This window comes from Amphibalanus amphitrite, unplaced genomic scaffold (assembly GCF_019059575.1).
Source record: "Amphibalanus amphitrite isolate SeventyFive unplaced genomic scaffold, NRLGWU_Aamphi_draft 000088F_arrow, whole genome shotgun sequence".
Taxonomy (NCBI): domain Eukaryota; kingdom Metazoa; phylum Arthropoda; class Thecostraca; order Balanomorpha; family Balanidae; genus Amphibalanus; species Amphibalanus amphitrite.
The window spans coordinates 1-25,000 of NW_024881584.1; the positions used below are offsets into that span (position 1 = coordinate 1).

At 52.3% G+C, this 25,000-nt stretch overlaps 1 protein-coding gene across 1 annotated transcript in view; it reads left to right on the forward strand.

Annotated features, from left to right (window-relative positions):
- Positions 1 to 1,109: 1,109 nt before the first annotated feature.
- The window catches only part of LOC122379995, a gene marked incomplete at its 5' end in the record, with an annotated part of 246,265 nt that continues 222,374 nt past the window's right edge, over positions 1,110 to 25,000 (forward strand). Inside the window, 6 exons of the mRNA XM_043362728.1 lie at positions 1,110 to 1,298; positions 4,903 to 5,014; positions 17,820 to 18,192; positions 20,255 to 20,492; positions 22,911 to 23,016; positions 24,392 to 24,513. Coding sequence (XP_043218663.1) covers positions 1,110 to 1,298; positions 4,903 to 5,014; positions 17,820 to 18,192; positions 20,255 to 20,492; positions 22,911 to 23,016; positions 24,392 to 24,513 — 1,140 coding nt within the window. The remainder of the gene's footprint in view (positions 1,299 to 4,902; positions 5,015 to 17,819; positions 18,193 to 20,254; positions 20,493 to 22,910; positions 23,017 to 24,391; positions 24,514 to 25,000) is intronic.

The window sequence follows — 25,000 nt, forward strand, 5'->3', positions numbered from 1 at the left end:
TGGTTTGGTATCGGTATTCCGATTTTCCGTAATTGACATCACTAGAGCTAAGGCAACAGAGGGACACGGACCGGAACTACAGACAGCGGACAACAGGGGCACAAGGGCCGGTACCACAGACAACAAAAACAACAGCACAACAACAACAACAACACGGACCAGAGCTACAGTCAACAGGGGGACACGGACCAGAACCACAGACAGCAGCTAACATTGAGGAAACACGGACCGGAGCTAGCTAGGCACAAATGAACTGACTGGGATGAAACTAGGGACAGATGAAGGTGCATGGAATGAAAATGTACAGGCAGAGGGATATTAATCAGTCTTATCAACAGGAATAAATCACCGGCCATGTCGTTAGTTTTGTCTCTAGGTTTCCAACAACCAAACATCCTAAGAGATAACCGCTAATATGAAAATATGTAAGTTTTACCGGCTGGCGGCTGACAGGCGCGGATACAAGGGGGGGCCATGGGGGCCATGGCCCCCCCCTTGGCCGATTTTTTTCAAAAATAAAATAAAAAGTTAAAAAGTTAAAAAGCTGAAAAGGGGGCCTCCTGAAAATAAAGTGGCCGAAATCCGATGAGTTTTTTTTTTTTAACCTACCCACTTAGTTATTTCTTAGAAGACTAGCTGAGAAGACTTCTTTGTTAGAAGATTGGTAAAACTTTTCATAACTTGGAGGTCTATTATACTCACAGAAATGACCACTTTTACAGGGCCTCCTAACCTGCACAGAGGGCCTCCAAGCCTGCACAGATGTTGAGATGTTGACTGAACAGCTAGATAAGCTCAATAGACGCAGTTTTTTTTGGGGGGAGGGGGGGCCCAACAAGTGGGAAGATGGGGCCTCCAACAGGTGGGATTATGGGGGGGGCCTCCTGGTTTCTAATGGCCCCTCCCTTGGAGATTTTCTGGATCCGCCCCTGGCGGCTGATATTATTGTTCACATCAGCAGTCGTTTTTCGCATTGATGTCGAAATTCCGGGATGACTTGAGACAATATTTTTAAATATGTGGTGTTCGTTGTCCACCGGAAATGGGCCTCCCAGCTGATGAACGCGAACAGATGCTGCAACTATCAACCTGTCCTCTGTCTGTCTCAGACTCGGCGGTGCTGCCTCCGAGAGGGCCGGCGCCGGGCGCGGTGCCGGCCGACGGCCCGGTCCGGCCGGCTGTGACCTCTGACCCCGGTCAAGGTCACCGCGCCCGGCCCCGGTCACCGTCAGCTGGCCGCGGCGGGGCGGACCGGCCGCGCGGCGTCAGCCCGTTCTACAGGGAGGACAGCCAACAAAGTGAGTTACCGGACCAGCGCACACTGGGCCGGAGGTCCGGAAAAGTGCTAGAAATTATTTGTGATTGAGTTGTTGATCTCAGTGACAAGCAAACATGCTAAAAACGAAGTGGGGCTGCTTAACCCTCGCCGGACCTATTGTCGGACCCCCCACCCCCTCGGCCGGCCGAGGGGGAGGGTTGGTACGACCCCTTTTTGCCGTTTCGCCTCTAATGGAGCTAGAGCCTAGCGGAAAAAAACAAGCGTGTGCGCCGTTTCAAGGCGGAACGATTGATACCCGATTTTAAGGTCCCAGGTCAACCGGTAACCTCTGAGGTGAAGTCAAAAAGCCCAAGGTAGGGTTTGGTTTTTGGCAAATAATTTCGCAAAAATGGCCGCAGAGCAGCGACTTTGGCACCATCATGTTCGCCTGGCTCAGGCGCGTCGAATGGTATACTTTTTGTTCGGGTGAGGTCAACTTAAGGTATTGACCTCGAGTCAAGGTCAGTTCAGAGCCCATCAGGCCACGAACTTAATCGAAGGAGGTCGTATCGCATATCATTCGATTCGGGAGGTCTTCCCGAGTCCATTGGTGGCTTTCCCGAGTCGCTGGCTCAATTTGATCATGAGTTATTGACGAGAAACTCCTATGACCGGTGTGACGTCATAAATGACGTCACGGAAGGTCAAAAATGCAAAAGTAAAGCATCGGATCTTGCAAGGAGTGCACGAAATCACGATTCCGTGTGCTTGAGATAGTTTGAAATCATTCCATGCGCAAAAACAACAGTTTCCTTATTTCCCCATTCACTTTTAATGGTGAGGTCACGTGACCTCGAAGAGTAGCAGGCATTAGCAAAAGTTGCGAGTAGGGCATGACAGAAAGATGATTGGTGGTTTGTATGGCATGGCCATTTTTAACGGCTCGAAATAACATTTCTCAAAAAGTCTAACTAAAGAGCAAGTTGTTGTTGATTATCACTGACTTGTGTTAGGGGTTAATAATGACTGAATTTTTGAGTTTGGCCCAGAAATGTTGACAGCATTGTGTGCGTTGATCAATTCTGAGCTCAGGGACATATATTTCATTTAGATTATAAGCGTTTGTTTTTCACAACTTCCAGCGTTTTAAAGAGCGCCGGGCCTTCAGTAGAGCGGCGAGGTGACAATTGCCCCTACATCATGTGGTTTACTGGCGCATATCTCGAAAAGTAGCAGGGAAAAGCAGCAAAGCACCTATATGGAACAAAAGATGAGTAATCAGAGGCTAGTATGAAATTTTCATTTTTAGCCGCTCGAAATAACGTTTTTATAAAAGTCTAATTAAAAAATTGGATATGATTTTAAATAACGTCTTGCAGCTGCTTGCAAACAGCTAGCTTATCTTGCAGAAAAGCGATGCAATATGTCAGAATGATGTTGGCACAGTGAACAACAGTGCCCTGAACTAGTCTGACAGGAAATTTCGTTCAAAACGACGATTGGTCAACTAATAAATTACCACTAAAGTTCATCATTAAAATCGGTAAATGTGGTGGCCTATAGAGAGTCTAAATTGTCTTGTGTTTGGTGACAACTGACGACCTCAATTTTGACCTTAGGGCAAAACTAGCATCGGAATCGTATTCTTCGATCAATTTGGGATTAAATGATACCTATTTTGTTCATATTGCGGACAGTCAGTTTGGGGGAATTTCTAGCGCTTTTTCAGGCTGCCGGCCTACAGTGCAGCGTCACCCGGACCCGAACCCTGTGTGAACGCCGCCCACAACCGAGAGGGGTATGTCGAAATCTGAATTCGATTGGGTGGCTAGGACGTACGTACTCTTAAGTCTTAGCCCGTCTAACACGAGACGTAAAGCTTACAGAAGAGGTAGGCATCTGTTAGTTAAGAATGCCCGGTCGGGCGCGGTGCCTAGGTGTACATAAGTCATACCCCTTATTGCCTCGCTGCAAATGGCGCAGTTGAGCCGGTCGAGCGATTACATCCCATGTGAGGCCCCGTCAGGGGGATGTGCACAGTTGGACAGGACGGACGGCCCGCACCCATCACCCGACAGCGCTCCGGGGCCTCCCAGAGCCATCCATATCCCCCGTCCCCTCCCCCTTCCACCGCGGTCCGGGCTGCGAGACAGACCTGCCGCCGCGGGGGTCTTGGCAGCTGCCGTCTGTCCCGGGCGTCACGTGACCTGATCTCGGCGCCAGCAGCAGTGGGTCACTGGGGGGGGGGGGGTAGATCCGATTGTCACTTGAGGTCACGGGTCATAGAAAACATACCTATGTCCAACCAAATAGATAACAACATGTTTACGGAATGTTTCTTGACAGTTGGCGTATAACACACGGCTCACGCTATGACATATGATATGACGTTGGCCGGTCCCGTAGCTCAGTTGGTAGAGCGTTGGACTTCGCGTGGTGAGAGCACGCATTCCCGTTTACAACAGTCCGGGTTCGAAGCGCAACGGGCGCTTGACGTTTATGGGCCTCCTGACGGGTATGATTGCGGTTGGTGGCAGGCCGTAGCCAGGCGAAGTCATTGAAGGGACCGGCCGTGCGCGGCTATGTGCGCACGTCTGCGGGCTTTAAATTCTGCCCAAAAACTGGAATTGCGCGATCGGAGGGTAGAGGGCAGGGTCAACGCAACAAGCTTCGCTTAGCGGGGGCTCTGTCCTTGTGAATCCTTCAAATCAAAGGTTCGGACTAAATTTATTTAATAAAAAAAAACGTTAGAAAGTACAATGCGAAACTTGTGCAGGCTTCCCTTCTAGCCGATCCGCAAACGCAAAGGTATATCAACTATGAGCGCAACTGGCCCAGCCGTTCTCGAGATAAGAAAGCGTCACCCCGCACGTGCTCACGTGCAAAGAAACCCAAACTGAAATATCTACAACACAATCGGCACTTGACAATGTGTTACATTTAAAAATGCTACCAGCCCTGCAGCCATTTTAAAGATGTAGAATCAATCCAATCACGCACTCACGTGCAGTTTAGCACCCTAACCGTAATGCACGGGACTGCATCACTCGGCTCATGTTTCGCTACTGGCCAAGTTTCAGCGCCATTCGTCCGTTCGATGCGGAGCTATTGTAAACGGAACAATTCTGGCACCCCTGACACGGCACGTGGCACGTGCTGTGTTGGTTATCCATATGTATCAAAACAGTTGATGATTCTAGGGATGAGTCTGCCTGAATACAGAGAACCGCCTGTTGATCGGCAGATCGATTGTTGATATATTAGGCTGAAAAATCGTCACGGGACCGGGTTAGGCCAGGCCAATTGCAGAGTCGAGGTCTCGGAGGTCTCGCCAGTTTGTTAATTAAAATCTTCTGGACCTTGCACTTATTGCACAGCCTTATTGCTAGAGGTCGGCATCGAAATGACAACTTTCGAAAAGAAACACCAACGCAACAAAATAGCGACATCCTTTGTAGAAAATGCGACTTACAATCGCGTAAATTGTTTCATTGAACGCTAATCGGATAAACCGAATGCATAAAACACTTATTATAAAACTTGTTTAATAGTACAGTGCGTTGGAATCCTTTTAAAATCCAGTGACTTTCGCTCTGCCGTGGAGTCACCCCTTCTGACGGTGCCCTCCCTCCCTCCCTCCACAGAGGCCGTGGAGCCGCCGCTGCTGACGGTGCCCTCTGAGCCGATGGTCGGTTATATCGGCGAGACGACCATCATCACAGTGGGACTGGAGGGGCCGATCACATCTCTGACCTGGTGAGTGTTCTGGACCGATCACATCGCTGACCTGGTGAGTGTCCTGGTCCGACCACCTCGCTGACCTGGTGAGTGTCCTGGTCGGTGGCCTGGTGAGTGTCCTGGTCGGTGGCCTGGTGAGTGTCCTGGTCGGTGGCCTGGTGAGTGTCCTGGTCGGTGGCCTGGTGAGTGTCCTGGTCGGTGGCCTGGTGAGTGTCCTGGACGGTGGCCTGGTGAGTGTCCTGGACGGTGGCCTGGTGAGTGTCCTGGTCTGGTATATGACCTGGTGAGTATCCAGAACCCATCACCTCGCTGCCATCTCAATCTGGTGAGAGTCCTGGTCTGGGACCTGGTGAGTGTCGGTCATTCGGTCTTCCCTGGCTCGCTGAAGCGGCCGTTGACACTTGACAGGCTCGGCAGAGTGGTTGGACAGAGCACTCCGATTTTTTCCCACCGCCATGGACACGACCCTGCAGCGGGGGCCTAGTCCAGAGCAGTGTCGCTCCATCCTTGCTGTCTGCGGCGGCGGGCGACAGCCACAGGCTCAGGGAAATACGCATCGGCATGCATGGAGATCTCACCTACCCCTGGGCGCCGTCGGCGTTTCACACCGTCCTCTCCATCCGTCTTATACATGTGCAAATGCAAAATAGTAAGTACGATTTCCTAATCATCTGAATTCTGAAACCATGAATCCTGTAAGTTCATGCATCATTTTTCATCTTTCGCCATGGCCCTGCGAAGCACGAAAACATGCAATTTAGTCCCGTAAAAGTTCCGCCGATCCCAAACACGACTTCCCTCCTGAAGTTCCTGGCGCAGCGTCTCTCTCCCCTCTCGATTCCTCCGGTCTCCGTCCGCGCCCGTTTTTACCTGCTGTTTCTACGAGTCCCAGATGGCCATTCCACAGGCCATTCCACTGAACATGGCGGCCGTGGGTCCGGCCGAGACCTTCCATGTCGGCGACCGCCGCGGCCCAGCGGGCGCCGGCCTCTATTTTTACACGGCGCGCCCGGCGAGAGACGGAGCACCTTCCGTCGGCGGGCCGGGCACCGCCAGTTCCGGCGCGGCGGCGACGAGCGTGGCGCGGCCCGGCGAGACGCGGCCAGACGCGGCGCAAGGTGGGCTGTGTGGGCGCGCCGTGAGGTGGGCTGTGTGGGCGCGCCGTACGGTTAGAGGTGTGAGCGCGCCGTCCGGTGAGAACTGTGAGCGCCCCGTCCGGTGAGACCTGTGAGCGCGCTGAGATGCGGTGACAGTGTGACGGGAGGCGGCCATGAGCAAGCTGTGCCAGAGCTGCTGCGGCGGCCGCCGACGACGCTCCAGGTCAGTCGGATGCCGAGCCTGGTGGAACCGGGACGAACACATGGCGTGACGTTTGTCCTGCTGCTTATCCAGCATCACCCGGCAAGGGCTAAGCTGCTGTACCCTTCGCTAACCCTTTCCGTGACGTGGTAAAACATAGCGAACTATTTCTTTGTCATTTTTATTGATCTTTTTTCTAATGCACCAGTTTCGCGCTGTTTGGTCATTAGTAGATCCTTGGTGACACAAGATGCACATTTCAGCGTGGGTGGTCATGGAATGTATTCATGGTTCCTATTACTGAGAAATGGTTTGATATTTCTGGCTCCGGGAGCAGCCACATTCAATCAGCTTATGAGACGCGGGCGACTTGGTGCCAAATGTATTTTCAAAGCTTGGATTCGGTGGCGGTCGCTGCGATGCGCGTGTTGAAATATGGGTCAGGTCTCGACGAGCAGTAAAATAAACAGTCCCTGGGGGATGTCGGCCGGCGCCGCTGGGGGTGCAGAGCCTGCGCCGCTGGGGGGTGGAGAGGCCGCCGAACGTCAGTGATGCGGTCCCCAGGGGGCGAGTCAGAACATATTAGACTGCATCTCCCGCGGACTGGGCAGACTGCATCACATGGGGACAGGGCAGACTGTATCTCCCGCGGACTGGGCAGACTGCATCACATGGGGACAGGGCAGACTGCCTTACACGGAGGCAAGCCCCGGAGACGAGACATCCACCTCAGCAATCACGATTAACTCTTGGTCAGTCACTTGCATAACTGAAAAATTGACCCAGCTACGGGTCAATTATTCAGCAAGTAGGTATGATCCAACAACGGGGTATGACCCAGCGTCTTCAAGGGATACCAGATTTCCAGAAGGTTACATTTTCGCACAGCCGATTGCAGTTCTCATAGGCAACAATACTGCTGCATCTTCTCTGCCGAGCCCACCGTGTTGTGAGGATCCCCAAGAATGGAGGAGTGTGTGAATTGTGAATCTAACTCTAGAGTTGATTTGTAAACCTGGCCCTGTCGTTCAAGCCTGTCGTTCAAGCCAGTGTTTGTGACAAAAGCGTCCTGTTGATTCAAAGGCGAGAGGGTGAGGATGTAGAGGAAGAGCAGAGATATTGAGAAAGAGAGAGAGAGAGAGAGAGAGAGAGAGAGAGAGAGAGAGAGAGAGAGAGAGAGAGAGAGAGAGAGAGAGAGAGAGAGAGAGAGAGAGGAGAGCACAAGGTCGCTGTGAATGAAGACCACACACCACGCCGGTCGCTCAATTGATGTAGGTACGAAGACAGCGTTTCAGTCCACCTGCCTCACATTAACTAATAAAAACAGTAAACAGTACTTCCCGGGGATGCTTTCCACCGATGCATTTCATTGACTTCCGTGTCGAATTGATGACAGAAGTTCCCCGAAAATATTACAACCTGCCTGATGCAGCCTGTCAGTAAGATGAAATCAGTAGGTAGCCGGCTTCCGACACCACCAAGGGTATCACATAGGACAGATGTTTGATATAAAGGGACTTCTCGGTCTGTGAAACATGTGTCGCAGTGCCTTCAAAGCCCTTGTTTTATGGTGTGATTTTCAGACACCCGCTCTTCCCCTTCACACTCGCTAGCGAACGGTCTGGTCTTCCTTATAACCTTCATCTTGCATCCCTCTGAAGCACTCATCTGCGTCTGTAGTTCTACGCTCCTGTGTCTCCTTGGGACACTCCGCCGAGCCGCCTGTATATTTCGCTGGGGCAGTTCGTCTCTGGGCCGCCTCTGTCTACCCATATTTCACCGGGACACTCCGCCGCCACTGGGCCGTCCGAAGGGCGGTCGCTATTTGGGTCACCCGAGCGTCACTGTAGAGTAGCGTTTCCGCCGGATCCGATGGCTGCCAGCTGCCAGCTGAATCACCCACTGACAGACCAGCCGAGTCGCTGACTGAGCAGCGATCGCACAGACCAGCGGGGCCGCTGACTGGCCCCACAGACCACAGACCAGCCGGGTCGCTGAGTGGTCAGTGGATCACACAGACCAGCTGGACCGCTGACTGGCACTGCACAGAACAGCTGGGCCGCTGACTGACTACACAGACCACAGATCAGCTGGACCGCTGTACTGGCCAGTGGCCACACAGACCAGCTCGGACGCTGAATTTTGTAGTGAGCAGTCTGCAAAGTAGCGTGTCAATGTCTCCAATGGTTTTGGAGTAGACTTGTTTAGAATCCTGAATGGACAGAATCTGGAATGTGTTTTCACTCTGACAACGGGGTGATCAAATGGTCGCGACACAAGCTCCCAGGCAGAGCGCGCTGGTGCGCGCTGGCACCGCTCTGTAGGTGTAGGTGTTTAACATTTTCCTTCACGCGTGCCGTTCCTCTGAACCTGATCCAAACGGAGTCCCAGATCTTTCGGACGTCGTCCCTTGGGCGGCCCGTGTCGGGAGTTTTCCCGATGTGTAAAGTGTGTGTCATTATTGTGTCATTGTTTATCGCCGTTGCCTTGCATTTCATTGCTGCTTATATTTTTATGGGTTTAGGCTTAATTAGTTCGTAGTCTAATTATACCTGCGTGGTGGCTATAATTCAATTTCGCATTTTCAACGCTTATTACCTTTACCGCTCTTCGCTCGCGCTCAGCTCACTGCAGCTGACCCCGCGGCCGGCAGACGACGCGTCATAGTTTATTCATGATCGTGACTCATCGTCTCCAGCACTCTGCGCCGCGCCGCCGGTGTGTTATCTACAAACGTCAGCTTTTAGTCTGCCTTCTGTCAAACGTGCTCTAGAGACTCTATACCTAGAAGTCAGCCGCTGCCTGCTAAGTGCCGTCTGATGTCTTTGCAACGTTGCGTAGCCGGATGCTTTTAACACCACGGGACCAGCGCGTGATGCACACACTCACGTGACGCGTGATCGCTGGAGGCTTCCCGATGGTTCGACTTGCGACAACCAATCACAGTGTGCAAATCTTATATAACGCTAGCTCCAGGCCAATCGTAAGCTGCCACGCAGGGTTAGAGGGCCACCGCCCTTAGAGTAGGATAGTTCTGCTGAAGTCACCCGATCGGGGGGACTGGGAGAAGACCTAGAGCCATCATCGGCGTCGGACGTGCTCTCTCTCGCTCGAGGAGACCTCCGAGCTCCACAGCCGCTGGACACATACCATCTGCTCCGCGTGCTTGTATAGAGAAGACCCCCAGCCTCAGACCACGCCGGACGCGTTTCTGCGTCGGTCTCGACCGACACCGTAGCTGACCATCGCTCTGTGTTGTGCTCGTAAGACAATACACCTGGACCGGCAGAGCATCTCTTCTGGCAAGGGCTGACAACAACACCGGCGCGCCCCGCCCTGGGCACGAGAAACCGCCGTGTTACAGATGCCCCCAGCCGGAGGCAGCGCGGCGGTATGACGCCGGCCTGGCCTCCTATCAACACTGGCACGTCGCCAGCCACGGTGGCGTCAGCAGCAGCGGCGCCGCCGAATGGCCGACATTGCAGTCAAACAGAACACAACTGCTGTCTGAAAGGGGATATTGCGCGGTATCGGTATTTCAATGTCCGATCCATGACTTGGAGTTCAATGATATGACACAAAAATGCCGCTAAGACAGGTAACGGGCTCATGCTTAGTTATGTATTCATTTGTGTTTTCTTATCTTTTGTTACATAAACTGACATGTGAGGCCGATGTTTACCTTCTGCACGGTTTGGTTTCTTCAACAAATTTATTTTGACAAGCTCTGTGTTAGTTCTTTGATTGTACTTTGAGTTTTAAACGGTATCTCTTTACGGAGTGAGCGAAGCGAGCGGAGTCTTTCCTTAAAATTGAAATTTCTGAGTATGAGCGGCCGGCCGGCCGGCCGGCCGGCCGTGCGGACGCTTTTGCGAGGCTTATATCTCAGCAACCACTTGACCGATTTACACGCGGTAATTTTTGTAGGGTAGCTTCATTCCTTCTACCAAGTATTGGACTATTCTCGATGCATGTGGGTGACCCCTTATGCACGTGCCACGTGCAAAACGAAGAGGCGTCAGTTTTGTAATTGTTGCAATATCTCGGTAACTACTTGGCGATTGCGCTGAAAGTTGGCATGTAGGTAGGCACCCATTAGGCACTGCATATCCATGTGCCAGAGCTGGGGTGCTGCTGCACGTGCGCACGTGCAGGGGTCGTTTCCAGATCTCGAGAACGACTGTTACGATGGCGCTCAAATTTGGTACACGGTTAGGGACCAGTTAGTAGGGTGCCGTGCACAAGTCAGTACGTTGCACGTGCGCACGTGCAGGGTGCCGCTCCCAGATCTCGAGAACGGCTGGGCCGATTGTGCTCAAATTTGACACATCGCTAGAAACCGGTCAGTAGGGTGCTGTGCACAAGTCAGTTGGAGGTACCCCCTCGAAATTTCGCACGTGCAAGACTCACCCCCTCGCTCGCTCCGTTAGTCGCTCCAAAAGGCGCTATACTGGTGTAGAATCTCTAATTTACATTCAGTTACCACTGATTACAGATCGAGAAATGGGTACAAATTATACACCGCTTACCTACTTTGGACGAGATAAAACTCCATTAGCGAGACAAAACGGCATCACCCATAATATCTATTCAAAACGAACATAAATGACAAATTTTATTTCAGCATTGTAGACGGGAACGGTGCGGTGGTAAATACATGTACCGCGGTTTGTCACCTGTGTCTTACCTATATGCCGCAGTGTGAGGCGCCTGTGCTCAACTACAATAACTACACAGTCATCAGTAACCGTCGAGCCTAAAACGCCACACCGGGTGGCGCTACACAAACCGAGAGACTCCAAACGGCTTCATAGCATCCAGTCAAAACAGATAAACCAATGAAATGGATGCAATAAAAGCTACGGGAGAAGTTGTTTCTCCGCGGAATTCGACAGACCATCACTGTGCTGCACACTGCACAGTGCACCGTACACAGACGCACGCTTTTATTTCAATGGAAAAAACACAATTCTATCGAAGAGTGTTTGTCTATTTCAAATAACCTGTGGTTACAGGTTGTTTGCCTATAGCGTGCCTATAGCTATAGCACCACGCTATAGGCACCGCCTATAGGCGGACGAGCATGGCGGAGAGTGGAGCTCGCGCTGAGGGCGGAGGGGTTGGTCTGCAGCTGGTCGACTGTGGCAGTCCGCCGGAGGTGCAGGTCTCGCGAGATTAACCCGGCGGCCGCTGGGCCTCCGCGCCACCCGCCGGCCGCTGGGGGGGGCATAAAGTTGCCCCCCCTTTACTTCTGCGACGATATCGTCGCAACGCGAAAAGATAGAGAAGCGAAACTTTGCACACATCTTCCTGAATACCTAGCCGAGGTTGTGTCCAAATTTGGTGTCGATCCCATTTGAAATGACGTCACAGTGACGTCATAAGTGAAATTATAGATTTGCGACTCTCATATTCCTCACGATACATCACATATATGGGACCGAATATAAAGGGCCGATTATTGGTCAGAAACTAGATGGAAGTGTAGTAAGATGTTTTAGGATGACAGCAGGTGCTGTCTAGTTCATTTACAGTCGAGTTTCATGCTCAGCGTCATCAGAAACGGTCCATATCGGAAAACGACAAAACTTTATGACGTCACTGTGACGTCATCTTAGGTGCTACAACCACCAAACTTTCCTCAAACATTGCCTAGGTATTCATTTGAAGCTATGCCAAGTTTCACGTTCGTAGCTCATCAGGTTTCGGAGATATTTCACAAAACGTAAAGGGGGGGCAACTTTATGCCCCCCCCCCCCCAGCGGCTCGTGGGTTAAGCGGTAGGTTTTGCACTTTTACATTTCCGGTTTTATCTCAGAAACTAATCGATCTACGATGAAGCCATTTTACACAATCATGGCCGGCTTGTTACCCAACAAGTCGATCGCATCTTAAACACTTAAAAGCTTAATTAAGACGAGGAAGATATAGCCTGAAGTACACTAAATTTTCTAGGTGCAAAACCTACCGCTAAAACCCGAGAGACCTGTACTTACCAAGGGAGGCCGAATAGCTGGTCGTCAGTCAGTGTGCGCCGATGGTCGGTCGGATGTCTATAGCCAGTAGCGTAGCTCCTTGTAGGGCCGGGGCAGCGGCTGCAGACGACGCCGATAAAATCACCTCAGTGAGCTGGTGTGACACAACGGAACGCGTGCAAATATGCCTCGTTTGAGTCACAACCATCAGAATCGGACGCAATGGGCTCCATCCCTGCTAACGTGCTGTGTGATAATTCCAGGTAACAAAAAACTTTGTCCACAGACCTCTGTGATTTGTGAGAAACTTTGTCCACAGACGTCTATGATTTGTGAGCAGGAATGACGGCCATGACGCAGTTCCAGTGTTCGTCTTCGAGATCCACAGAGCAGGTGGCGGTATAACAGGGTCACGGATCACTCGCCTGTAGTGTATGGGCTGTCTGGGAGCTATAGTGGCTCCATCGCCGCCAGTCTGGTCCGGTTTGGCGCGGGAGCTAATACCGCATCGAAACAGTCTGTACCTCTGCCAGCATCAGGAAAGCAAACAACATTCCTGTCGCTGGCCGGCGGCAATGCCGGGAGGCGGCCCAGTGGCGTCCCGGGACGCTGTATCGTCCCGCACCGCTCCCCACACCGGCTTGGGAGCGGCGCGGCCCACTGGCCCAGTCCGCTGTCCTTTGAGGAGCGCGTCAGTGAATCACACCCGCACGGTCCGGCCCCACCAGGTGCCGGGGGACGCGCTCGGACTCCGCTGGGCTCGCCGCCTTCCAACGCTCGCTCCGCTCAGCTGCACCTTGGCATATCGAACGGTTTGGATCCTATCCATCGATGACGTCATAGTGCAGGGCGCCAGAGGCGCTGTCGGCGGCCCGGTCCCGGGGAGAACCACGCAACAAACACCCGCCAAAGGTCGGATCGGCCGGACCGCCCAAATGTCGGCGCTGCAGATCTGCAAATAGTGTCAGGGTAATGTGAGCCACTTGGGGCCGGTGGGTAAAATACAGCACTAAAGAGGCACATGAACTTACGCATGGTTTAGGTATACCGCATGCAACAGCGTTTTACAGCTGGGTGCCATTAATTGGCTAAGTAGGCCATGAGCGCTGGTTATGCATTGTCATTCCACGCTGACCTCTCAGCGAGGGCGAGTCGAGTTTGACTGGAAGTGGCCCGTTCCTCGGCCACCGTTCTCTGAGCTGCAGTACCCGGATCGGCGCCACCGCCTGCAGTCATGGGACAGGAGTGTAGCCTGTCTGTAGTCCCGCCGTTGGCTGTCTGCGGGGGGGGGGGGGGTGACAGACCCGCCTCGGCACGGGGACAGACGCCGGGCTGCCGCGTTACAAAGCCCGTCTGTCAGAGGCTGCGCACTAGAATGTGATGCCGCCGGCTCAGCTGCCAGGGACGGCGGACGACGCAGGTCACCGGGCGCGAGCTGCGCTGGGGAACGCTCCCGTCATTCGTCCACTCCCTGCGATAACTGAGTCGGCTCTCGACACGGTTAGGTCACGCTTAACCCGCGCCCCACTGGGGGGGGGGCTATTTATAGCCCCCCCCTCCCGTTTTTCTGCAATAACTTCCAAACCGCTTGACAGATCGACGCCAAACTTACAGTACCTTTGGCTGCATCAATTTGACACCTTGTGTCAAAATTTGAACTTCGTACCTACCATAGGTCGGCCGGAAATGACGTCAGAGTGACGTCATGTTCGGCCGATTTCGACGCAAAACATTGAACCACGGCAATCGCTCCCAAGAGCTCAGTTTTTAAGCTAGATCCAATTTCTTTGCATGAAAGGACTCAGAATTGACCGCGCTATCAAACTGCTATCTCGAATTTTCAAAATTTTGAAAATTTCGAAAATTTGATATAATAATATTCAAAATATGTATTTTTATTTTTTTTTTCAAAATGTTTTTAACTTTTCGAAAAAAAAAAACGGAATATATGTGACAGAACGCTTGATTATGACTAACTCTAGCAAGTTTTAGCTAAATATCTTCACAAATGGCCAAGTTATACGCATTATTGCAAAAAATTCACAATTATTAATTTTTCAAATCAAATTTTCAGTACGTATTTGACATCGTACACCAATATAAATGGCACCATCGTGTTCCTGAGCTCAAACTGCATCCAATAGACACCTTTTTTGTTGAAAAATTTTAACTTCAAAATTTGACCTTTTTTGACCTGAAAGTGACCTGACCTAAGCTAAATTCGACTCAAAATGACCTCGAATGACACAGACGACATCAAATTCGAAATCTATGGCCTAAATGGACCATAAAACATGTGTCACGTGACCGACGCATGATAAAATATTTTCGTGACCTGTGATGACCTGACCTTGACCTGAAAATCAAAGTAAAAGCTTGGTACCCTCAGGGTATCTAGAGCATCTGTTTAAGAGTGTGTGTACAAAAAATGAGCCTGATCTGACTTGTAAGACGGCGGCCAGAGCCCAAAATGTGAACAAGCCAAAATGCTAATAATTTTTACTTTGACCTGACCTGTGACGTCATCGGTGACGTCGAGATCAATGAAATTAGGTTTCGCTCGACAGTTTTTCCGGGGCTATCAGACGCCGTTTAAATTTTGACGATCGGCCCAGTAGTTTCGGAGTTAGGAGGGGGGGGGGCTATGAATAGCCCCCCCCCCCCCAGTAGGGCGTGTTATACACAGACCCCAGTGGGGCGCGGGTTAATAGGAGCAGCAAACCAACCCTTATCTCACTTACATCCTAGAACCTGTCACTCAGACTGACCGTCCGGTCAAAGTCCTATTGTCCAACCGTGATGGATCTCTCCGTTCCGAGGGTACCGCGTCTCCTTATCTATATTATGAATTATTGATAGGTGGGCCCTATTACTGATTAGGGTGTCTCATACCGTACGCTCCCCAGATCTGTTGTCCAGTATTGGCTGTTAATGGCCGTCTGCACCCAAATCGCGTTATCGTTCATATCATGATCGATAACAAGACTTAGGCCGACGACGAATGTGTCTATAGGACGGTATTTTTGGATTGAAGTTGCTATTGGGGAGGGTGGGAGGGGGTCGTTTTCCACAGCCTGTCGCTTCGTTTCCACCCTTCGGCACTGTCCGCCGCCTCTGAGCGCGCGCCTTGGACTGCCCGACCTGTTTTGCGGCCTGTGTACTGTGCGTGTCTTATCTCGCCTCGGCCGAAGCCCGGTCCCCTCCCCCTGGACCCGGGTCGTCAACAGGGTTGTATACCAATCAAGTCGATTGAATTGATTGATTTGATTCAACGCGTATTTTGAGTTGATTGGATTGAGTCGATTGACTTCTCGAGATGACTGGTTGACTGACTCGTTTGACTTTAGCGACTGGTTGACTGATTTGATTCCCGAAATTTAGAGTGACTCGTATGATTGAGTCGATTGAATGGAAAGTTGAAATAAGTTTTAGTTGACGAAAAATAAGGACACCAATTGATGACATCAAAGATCACAAAACTACACTGAAAACTGCTTGTCATCACAACTGCAATATGGGGTAGATGGCCAAATAAAGAACAGGGCCTAAACATGAACAGCCAACTTGACTTTGACTTTCAACTGCAATAACTGCTCCAATCCTGTGATAGAACCTGGCGATGCACCTACCTACCTTTCTGCACTCAGCAGGAAACTTTTTTTTAATCCAGATGATAAAGTGCAAGGCCCTATATACTAATAAAGTGTGATTAATTACTAATTCACATCTCCACATCTCCTCAGAAACAACCCACTGAACTCTATAAATATCTGAAACCCCTACAAAAATAACTGAAACAAAAGCGCCGTTTTCGTCTCGCTAATTACGTTTACATTAATAGCTAATTTGCTGCATTGTTTAATTTGCAGCAGAACGTTTGTTGATCCTTTTCTCCTGAGAGCCTAGGCATAACATATTTAATATATTTCATTTTCCTTAAAATATTTTACCGAATATTATTCAGTGGTTTTATTTCAAATGAAATAATAATTAAAACGAAATTGGTGTTGTACAACCGATTTATTTTATGATGATCTACCATACTACATGATAATCAATGACGTCATCTTACCAAAAAATCAAAAGACGTAGAATAAGGATTTATAAAAGCTTAGCATACTTCTTGGCAAAACGTTTTCTTTGTTTTTTCGCAGTCGCACCAACTGCAACGGCATTTAATTTTCCTTGTTCTTCTTCCTTTGTCCTTAACTTATCCTGTGGTTCCAAAGTCCCTGTCCTTTCAATTTCCTTTTAAATATATTTTTAATGCTCATCCCTATCCCCCAGTCCTAACAGTTTCAAATTGTATTGCAATAAAATGTTTTGAATTCTTCACATATAACCTATCTACCTTCGTTGGTACTGTTGGTAGCCAGTGACACATCTAGGCAGGTAAGTAGGTACCTACCTGCTTTCCTGCTGTCTTCATAAAGCATACCTAATGAAGTTGTCAAATTTATAGCACATTTTCAACACTTTCATATCAATATGGTGTCAGTGTGGCATGTAACCTAGCTAGGTTCATTATGTTCAGGGTTCAATTCAGAAGAGCTCCGCATAACTCACATAAGAGACAGACGGGGGCTTTACATGGGGTAGATGGCCTGATGACTTAGCTGGAATATGGCCAAAATTAAATTGACAACTTTTAAGTGAAAGGTGGTGATTTGGGTTAAGGGGTGTTTGTTGAAGTCAACTACTGGGTTATTTTGCACCCATTAAATGAAACTTCTGCTCCAATTCTACCCATTGAACCTCAATATCATGATCCACCTGTCCATCACTAGGTATCCTTCCTTATTACATAGAAACTTTGAATGGCATGGCAATTTATAATTTTAAATGACAATATTTTTGTTTCTTCTGTAGGTAGGTAGGTAGATAGGTACACCAGACTGCTATGGACACTTTTCCAAGTTGGTGGGGCAAAAAACCTAATGTATATCTTGGTTTGAGTCGTTTGATTGAGTTGATTGATTCCTTTCATTGTCGCGTTTGAGTCGATTGAATCAATTCCCGAAAACTGCTCTGACTTGATTGATTTGATTGGTTTCCCAAATTTGTCGTGATTGAATTGATTGCTATTGATTGAGTCGTATACAACCCTGGTCGTCAACCGCGCCACGACTCGGGTCTCCTCCCACCCCTCTGCCCCTCCCTCCCTCCCTCCTCGTGCTGGCCATCCTCCGCTCCCTCTATTCGAGCCCCAAATCAAGCTAATAGGTGGGCCCTATTACTGATTAGGGTGTCTCATACCGTACGCTCCCCAGATCTGTTGTCCAGTATTGGCTGTTAATGGCCGTCTTTTTTTGCCGTTTCATCCCTCCCTCGCCACCCGGCGTTGCCCTTCTGTAGCGAGTCGATTGATTATGCAACTGTCTCTGTCGGCCTAGTGCGGACAGGCACTCTGTGTCATCACATGAGACTTGAAACTGAAAATAAACCTGTCTGACCTGAGATCCTATTGTCTGACCTGTGATCCCGCTATCTGACCATTGTCTGACCGCTGTCTGACCGGTATCTGACCACTGTCTGACCCGCGTTTCCAGGCACCACGACGGCCAGCCGCTGGTGGAGGACGACCACTACCACATCCGCCGTGTGGCCGAGGGCACGCAGCTCTCGGTGGCGCACACAGCGCCCGGTGACGCCGGCAGCTATACGGTGACGGCGCGCAACTCGGCCGGCCGCTCGGCCGCCCAGCTGCGCCTCGAGCTGCGGCCCGCCCGGCCCGCCGCCGCCGGAGACGACGCGCCGCCGCCCGCCGACAGCGACGCGCCGCCCGTCGACAGCGACGACTACACGCCGTTCGTGCGCCGCGGCCGGCCCGGCAGGACCGACAGACCGGCACGGCCCGAGAGGAGGCAGGCGGCGGTACCGGCGGCGGTCGAGCGGCCCGGAGAGGACGGGGGACAGCAGCAGGTGAGAGGACGGACACCAGGGGACGCATACAGGGAGGACGGACACAGGTGACGGGCGCTGGGGACAGATGGGACGGACAGGTACAGGAGGACGGGGACGGCCACATAATTAGGACTTACAGAGAGCATTTATACCACAGAGAACCATTTTTACCTATATCATGCTTAACAAGAGTCATTAAGCAACTATGACCTTGTTTTTCAAACCTTTCCCTGGACATTGCTTATACGACATGAAAGCATTTAGCGTAACGAGCCTTTTCTTATGTTTGATAGTCGCTTTCATCTTAATAGCCTTATAATAGCTTCTGGAATGTGGGAATGATTTGACGTCATATAATTATAGATTTTGGACGCCTACCAGCCGCGGTTACGCCGCTGGTCCTACAGCTAATTTGGCAGCTCCAAAAATGCCGTTACACCACTATAGTTTACTGGTGCCCTGGCAGTTTGCCCAGCGTGTCACTACGCTGTGGTCCAAACACCAGCCTGTGCCAGCCCCGCACGGCTTTTCACATAAGTATGGCCGATCTTGACCGAACACTTGACGATTTTGAGGATGCGTAAAGCATTTGCCTTTTACCATGATCCGTCCGTCAAAGTTACTCCTGTTCGCCGTCAAGCTGTCCCGACCTTTTAATGAGACCGGCAGGAAGGTATGGTTAAGAGTCTGGGCATCATAGGCTATTGAATGCCCTGAGTGATGGTCGGGTTGACGGGACTTTATCTATTAGATCATCATATAATGACTATAATCATATAAGAGCCAATGCGCTCATCACATTGCTTCCAGGATAATCGCTTTCATAATTCCCTGACATAAATGAAAACATGGGCGCTCGAACTGAATGCCCAAGACCAACTTTGCATCACGTCCAGCCCAGACCATTTGACGGTCAGTCATTGTCTCCGTGTATTTGCTCTGCTGAGCCCGGCCGGTTCATTGAGGGGGCTGCCAGGGGCGGACCGGCCGACCCCCCCCCCCCCTCCCTCCCTCCCCGGCCGAGGGGACGGCCTTGTGTCGACTCCAGCACCGGCTGCCAACCGCCGCCGGCGACGGGCGCCGACGGCCGCCGGCGCACCAGTGCCCTTCCAGGTGTCTCCCGGTCGCGACACCGGCCTCCGCGCGGCGCCGTCAGTGTCTGACCGGCGCTCCAGCGGTCTGCCGGCAGTGAACGGGGTGTGACAGTGGGTGTTCAGTGCGCGATCAGGGCATACGCTATGGGAAAATACTCGCTGGGCTAGTGCTGTGTGTTTTCAGTGTAAATACGATACTGTGCGGGGAACAGAACGTTCGCTAGGTGGGGTTGTTTTTAGTGACTGCGCTGCGGCGCCGCGCCGCATTGTGTCGCGTTGAGAAGCGTCGTGTCGCGTTGTGCCGCGTTGTGTCGCGTTGTGTCGCGTTGTGTCGCTTTGTGTCGCGCCACTGAGTTGGAACGCTGTGGATGCTGGACGCCGTTTGGCGGCTGGCCTATCTCTCCCTGGGCTGGACGCTGGTGGCCGCGGCCGACCGTCCCGTCACCGCCACGGAGCTGCCAGAGGTAACGCCGGCTGTCGCCCACGCGTCCCAGCGGCGGCCCGCGGCGGCCCAGGGACGCACAGCGGCGCCCCGCGGCAGCCCAGCACCGCACAGCGCGCCACAGAGTCGCCTCAGCCGCGGAGGGTCGGGCAACATTCAGAGCAGGGATCACTTATATAACCTCACGGTCAAACGGTGTGGCTGCAAGATGCATGTTGACTTAGAGTCATATGTCTTCCATATCAGCCGTGACTCGGAACCCACACGTGTAGCGTGACTAAGGGGATCGAGTCCCGGACTGCCGTGTTGCTTCTGACCGCCCCCGATCATCTTTGTGACCAGCCGTGTGATCAATTGAGCCTTTAGCTAGCGAAGAGCCGAAGACTCGTCTTCTGACTCCCGTTGAACGCATTATGTAACCGCTGCTCAGTCAGCTACCCCCCTCTCATTCGATTCTACTGTATCGTGTGACCGCTGTTTACCGACACCCAGCTCCCTTTGTGAGCTCTGTGTTGCTAATGGTGACGACCTCTGTGCTCGACAGGGGACCCGCGGCCATGAGGTACCGGCCCCGGCTGCCCCGGCAGCGCCGGCGGCCGCGGCGGCCGGCTCGGCCCGTCCCGGGGACACGGCCACCCCAGAGGAGGCCGGTCAGGCTCAGTGGCGACCCGTGCCGATAGCCCGCCGGCACGCCACGCCCACTGGAGCTGCCCCGCCCACTGGAGCTGCCCCGCCCACTGCCGTCGCCCCGCCCACCGGGCCAGGGCCCTCCCCAGCAACAGGTGGGTGCAGCGAGGCGAGCCAGGGATGGAGGGAGGGGAGGAGGCAGATGAACGCAGCGGGTGGTGGCAACCAGTTGTGGGAATGTAACGCATAGACAGTAGACACTCAGCCTACATGACTGAAAGTGAGACTATAGACATAGCGTAAAGCTATGGCTCGTATGTAGACTGTAAAACACGGGCGGATCACTGTTTCCCGTTGTCATGATGTTACCAACAAAGATGTGAAATTAAATGTGAAAGCTGTGGTCAACAGTCAATATTATAACACGCACAGCGGCTGTGTGTGTTTACGAGCGAGCGAGCGCAGCGAGCGAAGTGAGTCTTTTCAATATAACGGAAAAATCTCAGTATGAGCGGCCCGGCCCGGCCTGTAACGCTTTTAAGAGGCTTATATCTCAGCAACCGCTGGACCGATTGGCCTGCGGTCTTTTTTGTTGGGTAGCCCCATCCCTTCTACCCCGTAATTGACTACTTTTGATACATCTCAGTGACCGTCGTGGCACGTGCCACGTGAGAAGTCAAGGGTGTTCAAGCTGTTTTTGCAAAAGTAGTGATTTTGAGAGGCTCATATCTCAGCAGCCGCTTGGGCGATTGACTTGCGGTAATTTTTGTAGGGTAGCTGCATCCCTTCTACCCAAAATAGGATACTCTCGATGCATGTGGGTCACCCCCAGTGCACATGCAAAATACAACAATAAGAGGTGCCAAATTTGTTCCCATTTCAGTAACTCGGTAACTACTGGGGCGATTTCGCCGAAACTTGGCAATTCATAGGCGGCGGAACGGGGAGGGCACCGGGGCACCGTGCCCCCCTTTGATTTTGGCATTTTAACATTAGCCCTATGGGCGTTGCATGGAAAGAATGGGACCAAAAGTCGGCAGTGCCCCCCTTAATTGAGGGTGTTCCGCCGCTACTGCTTGGCATACAGGTAGGCACCCACCAGGCAATGCATTCCCATGTGTTGCGGTTAGGGTGCTACTGCACGTGCGCACGTGCAGGGGGCGTTTCCAGATCTCGAGAACGGCTGGGCCGATTGCGCTCAAATTTGGTACACGGTTGGGGACCAGTTAGTAGGGTGCCGTGCAAAAGTCATTTTGGACCCCGTTTGCACGTGCGCACGTGCAGAATGCCGCTTCCAGATCTCAGGAACGGCTGGGCCAATTGCGTTCAAATTTGGCACACCGATAGCGACCGGTTAGAAGGGTGCTTTGCGCAAGTCCGTTGGAAGCAAGCACCCTCTCGCCCTTCCGCACGTGCAGGGCTCACTATATCGCTCGCTCGTTCTTCGCCCAAAAGGCGTTTTACTGGTATATAATATTGACTGTTGACCACAGCTTTCACATTTAATTTCATATCCTTGTTAGTACCTAACACCATGACAACGGAAAACAGTGATCCGCCCGTGTTTTATTCCCTTTCCAACTTTCTTCTAAGCGACAACAAATTTAGCGACATTTATTAGCAACTTGGAGCCGGGAGAGGGCCTTGTAATTAAATGAGCACTGTAAGGGGTAGGGGCAATAAGGAAACAATATTGCCTTCTGTGACGCTTCAGTATTTATCCGGTGAAGACCTCAACAAGCATTTTTGCCATCGGCTACGCCTCGCACAACAAAGCATGTTTCGGTCTTCACCCTTGGGCTACAGTGACGTCACATCGGGCAATAATTTTTACTCTTGCCCGCTGCCCCATACAGTATTCATAGAAAGACTACCTTCTCGTAACATCATCCACCTTCACAGTTCACATCCCCCAGTGCACTCTGCGCTGCGCCGCGCTGTATAGGCCCTGGCTGTGTAGACTGTGCCGCTGTACTCCTGGGTCGTGTGGCACAGCCTACCCGACAGTGGTCTGTCGGCGCCGGTCGGGCCGCCGCGCCGCGCCGTCCCAGACGTAACCTGAGCCGCGTGGGCCCCAACCAACGTCCCGCCCCTGCGGAGTGCGGCCACCATAAAACTTGCGCGTTTACATCATTTGTTTATACGACCCATATGCGCCGTCAGGAGTCCGCGATGTGGGCTTTGGTTACGGAAGAGCCTTTGGTTACGGAAGAACAACTATTTCTGAGCTGTGGCGCTGGCCGGCGGTGCGTGGGGCTGTTTATTGGAGGCCCGCCAGTGCGGCGGACGTAGGGCGCACGGAGACGAGGTCGTGCAGAGTGTTGGGCCACCGCGGCATGTTATGTCATGGGTGCTCCCCGTAGTCTTGTTCGATGGATGAAAACGTCAGTGTTAAAACTTCAGCGGGTGTCGTAGAAAAGAGCCTGATGTTTCAGAACAATACAAACTTCAAGGAAAATAATCGTATTGCGTGAATGACATCAGGTGATACCAGGTGTCTTTTTACCAAATATAGGAATTAGTAACTAATAAGCGCTCGTTTGGATTATCAGGATAATGTTTGGTTATTTCAGGTGCCGCCGGTGACCCGTCGGCCCGCCTGGCCTCCGTCAGTCCCGCAGAGAGTCCCGTGCTGCCGGTCCGCTCTCCGCGGCTTGGCAACACCCTCGACGGAAACAGGTAGGGTCACCGACACCCTCGACGGAAACAGGTAGGGTCACCGACACCCTCGACGGAAACAGGTAGGGTCACCGACCCCCTCGAGGGAAACAGGTAGGGTCACCGACACCCTCGACGGAAACAGTTAGGGTCACCGACACCCTCGACGGAAACAGGTAGGGTCACCGACACTCGACGGAAACAGGTAGGGTCACCGACACTCGACGGAAACAGGTAGGGTCACCGACACTCGACGGAAACAGGTAGGGTCACCGACACTCGAGGGAAACAGGTAGGGTCACCGGCTGGGCAGCACCCTCGACGGAAACAGGTAGGGTCACCGACACCTTCGAGGGAAACAGGTAGGGTCACCGGCTGGTGTTCCCGTGAGGTTTTATGCCTATCGGATAATTAAACGTTAGAGCGACATTGTAACTTTTTCATGAAATCATATTCTTCATCAGTTCATCACACTGAAATCAGCCCTCCCGCCCCCACAAAAAAAAAAGCAAAAAGAAAAAAAAACGCCGGTCAAAAATGTGACTGAAGAGATGTCTTCCTGGTCTCGTATTTACCTAAAAAAAAGCGATCTGATGGACATTGTCATTAAAGCTATAACTCTCACCGCATATTTCAACTATGAATTGGACCTCTGGCTTCCATCCCCTGACTTCCGTCGTCACCTTCCTCCATTAGCCTCACTAGTGGCTCCCGGCCGTGCGCTCTGGTGGCGGGGCCGGCGAAGATGACCTGCTGTTGAACTGCCATTGACCTCTCGTTGACCTTCGTTCTCCTACCGTTGAATTGTCGGCCTGCCTTTGACCTGTCATCGGCCTGCTGCTGTCCCTCCGCTGACCCGCCGCTGACCTCCTGCTGACTTCCTGCTGACCCACCGCTGACCTCCCGCTGACCCGCCGTTGTCCCTCCGCTGACCCGCCGCTGACCTCCCGCTGACCTCCCGCTGACCTCCTGCTGACCCGCCGCTGACCTCCCGCTGACCCTCCGCCGACCTCCCGCTGACCTCCGCTGACCTCCTGTTGACCCTCCGCTGACCTCCCGCTGACCTCCTGCTGACCCGCCGCTGACCTCCCGCTGACCCACCGCTGACCCTCCGCCGACCTCCGCTGACCTCCTGTTGACCCTCCGCTGACCTCCCGCTGACCTCCTGCTGACCCACCGCTGACCTCCTGCTGACCCGCCGCTGACCTCCCGCTGACCTACCGTTATCCCTCCGCTGACCTCCTGCTGACCCGCCGCTGACCCGCTGCTGACCCACCGCTAACCTCCTGCTGACCCGCCGCTGACCTCCTGCTGACCCTCCGCTGACCTCCCGCTGACCTCCTGCTGACCCACCGCTGAGCCGCCGCTGACCTCCCGCTGACCTCTGTCCGCGCAGACTGGTGTCGGAGCCGGCCGAGGTGACGGTGCGCTCGTCGGGACCGGGTGCGCCGCAGCTCGTGCACGCCCTGTACGACCGCAAGGTCAGGGTCGGAGACCGGCTGGTGCTCGCCGTCAAAGGTCAGTGGCCACTCGGCGGCTGAACACTGGCAGACACACACTAACTCTGGCCCCGTATCTTGAGCTGCTGCTGTTCAGGGGATAGGTAATTAGGTAGCTCCTGTTTCGTATAGTTAGCGTATTTCTCATTTCATTGATAATAGTTTGGATTTTTTTACATGAGGATATTAGGTTAGTAAATTGTTGACAATGGTATCGAAGCATTTTCCCGTTCAACTTGCTCATTGCCTTCAAAATGTGGATAAAATAAAACATTTTTTTTTTAGAACAATTGGATACCTAGTTGCGAGTGAAAACAAAACTATTTGATGAACCAGTTAGCTCCCTGCAGATGCCCTGTGCTAACTATGTTTCATTCACTCCCCATGCTAATTTTGAGTGGCCTTGACCGTTGGTGCGGCCGGTCGGAACAGGACCGGCGGCTATTTTCTCTCGGCCGACTCTGGGTCACGTGACCGCCGTGGGCTCGACGACGGCCGAAAATACC